The 6613-nt window shown below is 47.9% G+C and overlaps 1 protein-coding gene across 1 annotated transcript; it reads left to right on the forward strand.

Annotated features, from left to right (window-relative positions):
* The first annotated feature begins 469 nt into the window (after positions 1 to 469).
* THAP9 (THAP domain containing 9) lies at positions 470 to 6232 on the forward strand. The gene is made up of 3 exons (XM_056855794.1): positions 470 to 598; positions 1274 to 3130; positions 6145 to 6232. The coding sequence occupies exons 1-3, from the start codon at positions 480 to 482 to the stop codon at positions 6230 to 6232; spliced, it is 2064 nt and encodes a 687-aa protein (XP_056711772.1). The 5' UTR covers positions 470 to 479.
* The last annotated feature ends 381 nt before the right edge of the window (positions 6233 to 6613 follow it).

Here is a 6613-nt window from a genome sequence, read left to right on the forward strand (position 1 = left end):
AAGTTTTGAACTCCCCCTAATAAACTTCGTCTTCTTTCTGGAGGCTCAAAATTCCACACTGGTCATCTGTTCAGCCAATGAGGGTTGATCTTTGTGCATAGCTACATGCATTGAGTTTAGTGCTGCATGCAAGGATATCCTTAATTTCTTCATCCTGTTATCATCATTGTATGAGGCTGGGTCCAAGAAGTACATGCAGCAGAACAAGGGCATGATGGACTGTACCACTTCAGACTACAGGTGGGCCATACCACTTCTGTCCTCTGAAAAAGAAATTTCCTGCAGATAATGAAAACTAGCACATGCTGGTTTTCTGTTTGTAAGGAGGGCTTTTATTTTATTTTGTCATTTTATACAGTGCAACATTCAGAATTGGTCTGGTTTCTCTCTACATTTCATGGTCGCTTACTCAGTTTTCACCAAGATTGTCTGATGCTTTTGTAACAGATTTACCATGGGAATTGAACAGCAGAAAGCCAATGACATCACACACCACAGAAATGAAGCAGTTTGCCTGCATCCTTCACTTGTACAGCAGTAGAGCGTACAAATATTTCCGAAAGCGATTTCCTCTGCCTCATCCTTCCACCCTGACAATGTAAGCCTGCATTAAAGATTTCCAAGGTCCAAGTAGATGTGAAGGCTGCTGATCTGTGTGTTTAAACTGGGCCTGCCACAATCATATAGAAATAGCATGGGGGGCAGAGTCTGCTGCTCTTAACCACTATCAGTGCATTCCTAAGGAGAGTTACTCCAGTCAAAGTCCATTCATTTCAATGGATTTAGATATGTGTTTGTATAAATGTGTAGTTGTATTGTAATTTATACGAATAGTATATAGAATATATCAGAGCCCCGTGGCGCAGAGTGGTAAGCTGCAGTACTGCAGTCCAAGCTCTGCTCACGACCTGAGTTCAGTCCCAACGGAAGTTGGTTTCAGGTAGCCGGCTCAAGGTTGACTCAGCTTTCCATCCTTCCGAAGTCGGTCAAATGAGTATCCAGCTTGCTGGGGGTAAAGGGAAGATGACTGGGGAAGGCACTGGCAAACCACCCCGTAAACAAAGTCTGCCTAGGAAACGTCAGGATGTGACGTCACCCCATGGGTCAGGAATGCACAGGGGACCTTTACTTTTTTATATATAGAATATGTAGCATTGTATAATTAAGTGTGAACCTTCGTGCTGTCACTGTCTTTGACCACCTGGAGATTGACAACCCTACCCTCCCTTCCTCAGTTACAATTCCTAATCTTTCTCCCTGTTTCCTCTTCCAGTTGGCTGTCCACAGACACGGCTAGCCCAGGCTTCAGTGACAGAGCCTTCTTCCACCTTCAGCAAAGAGTCGAGAGCCACGCAACGGCATACCAGTATTGCTCGCTGATGATAGAGAGCGTGACTCTTAGGGATCAGCTAGAATGGGATCGTGCGACTCAGCGGCTGGCCGGGTTTGTCGACGTGGGCTCAGGTGCGCTTGACGCTGACGAAGCACCGGCGGCCTCAGAGTCCATCGTCTTAATGGCCGTCGGGGTGTTCGTTCCCTGGAGAGTTCCCCTGGGATACTTCTTTGTCGGCTGGGTCACAGGCCATGTGCTGGCCCAGCTGCTCCGTCAGGCAATCAACAGACTGAATCACATTGGCGTCACGGTGCTGTCTGTGACGTCTGCTGCCAGTGCCCGTGGCATGGCCACCGCAAAGGCCCTGGGCGTGCTGATTGAGGCTGGCTGTATCAGGTGCACTTTCCGGCATCCTCCCGGTTCTTCCCACCACATTGCATACTTCTTTGACGCTTGCCACTTGTTGCAGCTGTTAAGAAACACATTCCAGTCCTTCGGTCGGCTGGAGTTTGAAGGCGGTGCTGCGGAGTGGCGGCACGTGGTGGCGCTGGCGGCCCTGCAGCAGGAAAAGGCGGTCCTTGATGGCAACTTCCTGCCCAGCAAGCTCAGGAAGAGCCCGGGCTGCTGTTTGAAGGTGAACCAGGCCACCCAGTTGTTCAGCGATGAGGTGGCAGAAGTGCTGGAACATCTCGAATTACTGGGCCTGCCTACGTTTCAAGACTGCAGGGGGACTGCTAAGTTTGTGCGCTTGATCAGCAACTTATTTGAGGTGTTCAGCAGCAGAAACCGACACGGGAAAGGACTGAAAGGCCCCGTGTCGGCTAGAACCTACGCCAAGGTCAGTCTCCTGCTGAGCGAAGCAAAAAGTACGTTTGTGGCATTACGAGACAGTTCAGGGAGGCGCATACTGAAAGGGAGACGGAATCTGGGTTTCCTGGGCTTTTTGCTCAATGCCGAGAGCTTAAAGTGGCTTTATTCAAATTACATACATTTTGACAAGGTGCCTTCCCGGTCTCTCCTGACCTTCGTTTTCAGCCTGGACCATTTGAAAGTATTCTTGGAGATTCTCAGACAAACATATGCAATCAATGGCAATCCCCCCTGTGTAGCATTCCAGGCAGCTTATTGGAAGGTGCTTACCAGTTACATTTTTAGGCCAGGTGAGCAGGAGGATAGCCTTTTAGGAGAAGCAAGTACCTTGGACGAATCTCTCTATCGAAGAAGGGACTTAACCCTCGGTGCGATTCATGCTCTGTACCATGCCGAGGTGACTGTGCCAACGGATAGCCTACTCTGTTTGGCTCCCAGCTCCTCCCTCTCCGACCTGAGTAATGCACTGACGGAGCTGCCAGTGCTTGCAAGAGGCCGCAGTGCCGCCAGCTTCGTTGCTGAGAAGTTGGCGGCGGCCCTAAGATGCGGGGTGTGCGTCATGGCCCTCTTTGCTTCTAAGGACGGACTGTTAAGCCACGATTTGGACCGGCGTATAAAGCGTGTGGACGGTTTGAGTTCACCGTCAGTGTGCGTGCGGCAGATCGTAAAAACCTCAGAGCGTGTCCTAAGAAGATACGCTAATGTCAAAGATTCTCTAATATATTTAAAGCAGCTGCAGTTACCTCTAGAAAAGAAAATCTTACATGAACTTTCTGGGCAAAGTCCCTTTTTCCCAGACTTAAGCAATCACCTCTTTGACGGTGAGACGAGTGTTTCCAATCACTATACAAAACTGTTGAAGGAAATCGTGCAGGGCTATCTCGGCATCAGAGCTGAGCAAGAGCAAAACTGGGATCTACGAGGCAGGTGGGGGGTAAAAGAGTGGAAGGTTTTTTTCAATGGATGCTCTTTTCCGCCATCGGCTTGTGAACCTATTCAAGCCCTATCTTTGCCACAATAAATAGTGATTTTGGATGTGATGGCATTGCATTGTTGAGGGGCAACAGGATCAGGGTTGAGCTGGGTCAAAGCGCATATCAGCTGAGCAAAACGATGTGCATTTGATACGCTGCTGGGCAAGTCTTGCCAAAGTGGTATTAAGTCTTTGATAACTCGTTCACACATGCAAGTAATCCAGTGATGTCACGGGCACTGGAGAATTTGTAGGTGAACCAGCCCTAGCAGTCATTTACGCAACTGTGAATCGCACAAAGATTTGGAAAATTTTGGGAGAATACCACCTAACATAAGAACGTAAGAAAGGCCATGCTAGATCAGACCAAGGTCCATCAAGTCCAGCAGTCTGTTCACACAGTGGCCAACCAGGTGCCTCTAGGAAACCCCCACAAACAAGATGACTGCAACAGCATTATCCTGCCTGTGTTCCAAAACACCTAATAGGCATGCTCCTCTGATCCTAGAGAGAATTGGTATGCATCATGACTAGTATCCATTTTGACTAGTAGCAGTGAATAGCCCTCTCCTCCATGAACATGTCCACTCCCCTCTTAAATCCTTCCAAGTTGGCAGCCATCACCACATCCTGGGGCAGGGAGTTCCACAGTTTAACTATGCATTGCGTGAAGAAATAACTGCAATATGACCTTATATGGGCACCATTTGTGCCTAAAGTGGATGGAGGTGTATTGGTAGTCCTGTGCCTTATCAGTTGTGTTTTTTGTTGAAAATGGGAATTTGTAGCTCCAGGGGTCTCTGGCAGATGCCTGGCTTATACTGAACTACACAGTGGCATTGCAAAGTACAGTGGCTGCTGATTGCAGGTTTAAAACACTGACAGTGCAGTCTTAAGGAGAATTTCTCCAGTCGAAGCCCATTCATTTCAGTGGGCTTGGTGATGGTGGAAAGTGCCGTCAAGTCACAGTTGACATATGGTGGCCCCAAAGGGTTTTCAAGGCAAGAGCCATTCAGAGGTGGTTTGCCATTGCCTGCCTCCATGTCATGACCCTGATATTCTATGGAGGTCATCCTTTCAGATACTAGCCAGGGCTGACCCGGTATAGCTTCTGAGATCTGATGGGATCAGGCTAGCCTGGGCTAACCCTGCATAAGATTGCACTGTGTTTCCTCTGCTAGCCTTCTTTGGTTGTATGCCCTAATGTACATGGTGTAGTGGTTTGGAGCGGTGGACTCTGATCTGGAGAACCGGGTTTGACTCCCCCCTCCACACGAGCGGCGGACGCTAATCTGGTGAACCGGGTTCGATTCCCCACTCCTACACATGAAGCCAGCTGGGTGACCTTGGTCTAGTCACAGTTCTCTTAGAGCTCTCTTGACCCCACCTACCTCACAGGGTGTCTGTTATGAGGAGGGGAAGGTGATTGTAAACCAGTTTGATTCTTCCTCAAGTGGTAGAGAAAGTCGGGATATAAAAACCAACTCTTCTTCGGTGTGTGCCGTCAAGACACAGCTGATTTATGGCAACCCCATAAAATTGTAAAGGCAAGAGACTGTTCATAGGTGGTTTGCCATTATCTGCCTCTGCGTGGGCTGAGAGAGTTCGGAGAAAACTGTGACTAGCCCAAGGTCACCCAGCAGGCTTCATGTGGAGGAGTGGGGAAACCAACCTGGTTCTCCAGATTAGAGTCCAGTGTTCTTAACCACTACACCACGCTGACTCTTTAAAAAGAAAAAAAAGCCTGATCATTATTTCAGCGAGGTACAGAAAATGGAAATTTACCATCTTGGCATAGTCAAATGGGACAAAAAGGAAACCCACTTGGGAAAAAGAAACAGAACAACATTAAGATGCTTAAGAAATAGTGGTGTGTCCTTAACCATCCATGTACTTGCATAGCAGGACATTCTTGCTCCCCCCCCCCATTGCTGCCAACTGAGCTCCCTAACATTTTGTTCGTGAGTTCCATAGATCCTCAGGAATGGCATTGGGGGGGGGGAACTAGGAGGGGAGAATTGGTGGAAATTGCTAGTCCTGCAGATGCTGTTTTATTGGAGGAAGTGTGTGGCTGGATGCTTGGGAAGTGTTGTCAAAAACGGAAAGTTGAGTAGGAGACATACCATTATTAGTTTCTAATTAAAACTTGCTACTTTGCATAATTTTAAGGATGGCTGTTATAAAAACTGGTATGGTGTTTTAACGTTCCTTTTTATGCAAAAAATAAAAACATAGGTGGGTGTTTTTTAGGAGCCTCTCGGTTTCTAACACAAACGTGTGAGGAACTCCCTCTCTTAGGAAGTATCAGGGAAGTGGAAACTCTGATTGCCCCTCCCTCTGGTCTGTGTCCTTGTCATTACTGAGGCAAGATGTGGGAGCAAAGATACTCAGCTGAATCAACCATAGCACCTGAATTGCTGAAGACATATATAGGAACATATATATCAGGCTGCATTCTTCTGAATGGGACCGTTGGTCCATGAAGATCAATCGTGTCTACTCTCTCCAGGATCTCAGGTCTTTCCCATCACCTACTACCTGGTGATGCTAGGGATTGAACTTGGGACCTTCTGCATGCCCAGGAGATGCTCTGCCACTGAGCCACATCCCCCTTCCCCACCCCAACGTTCTACCACAGAGGCTGCAATGTGAACAATTCAGTCTTCAAAAATGATTCACAGTGGGCCTGTACAATCTGGCTTTACATCCTTGAGTGGGGACAGGGCTCATATAAAAGTCCCCCAGAAAAGCTTGGCCAGATGGCATTGCAGAGATGCCCTTGCATTGCCGCCATCGCTGCAACAGAGCAGGCAAGATTATGTGCTCTCACCATATTCTGTTGCATTCAGAGTTTTCCTCCACATGGCTCTGTCTGCCTGTCATTCCAAGCTCTTCAATAAACCTTGGGGCATTCCGGGTCTTGTGGGCAAGGCGAGGGTGCTCCAAAACAATTGTGTCTACTGCCCAGGTCATCGTCTGCAGTCGACAGATTGACCAAGGCTATGACAGGACTGGAAAATCCCACAGAGACATCAGGAACACTTCTGGATCTATAAGCCTCCATGGGTGGACCCATCTTAAGCAGGACCTTGCTCTTCCAAGTGTTTGTGAGTTAAACTCCCTCATTACCAAGCCATGAATTGCCATCCAGCATAGACAACACTGCACTAGATGGATCAATGATCTGAATCAATATAAAGCAGCTTCTGTTCTGATTAGACCTCACCTAGAATAGAGTTCTGTTTTGGGCACTACCATTTAAGAAGGATGTAGACAAGCTGGAATGTGTCCACAGGAGGGCAACAAAGATGGTGAGGGGTCTGGAGACCAAGTCCTAAGAGGAAAGGTTAAAGGAGCTGGGTATGTTTAGTCTGGAGAGAAGACTGAGAGGGGATATGATAGCCATCTTCAAGTACTTGGAAGGGCTGTCATATAGA

This window comes from Euleptes europaea, chromosome 9, assembly GCF_029931775.1.
Source record: "Euleptes europaea isolate rEulEur1 chromosome 9, rEulEur1.hap1, whole genome shotgun sequence".
Classification (NCBI taxonomy): Eukaryota; Metazoa; Chordata; class Lepidosauria; order Squamata; family Sphaerodactylidae; genus Euleptes; species Euleptes europaea.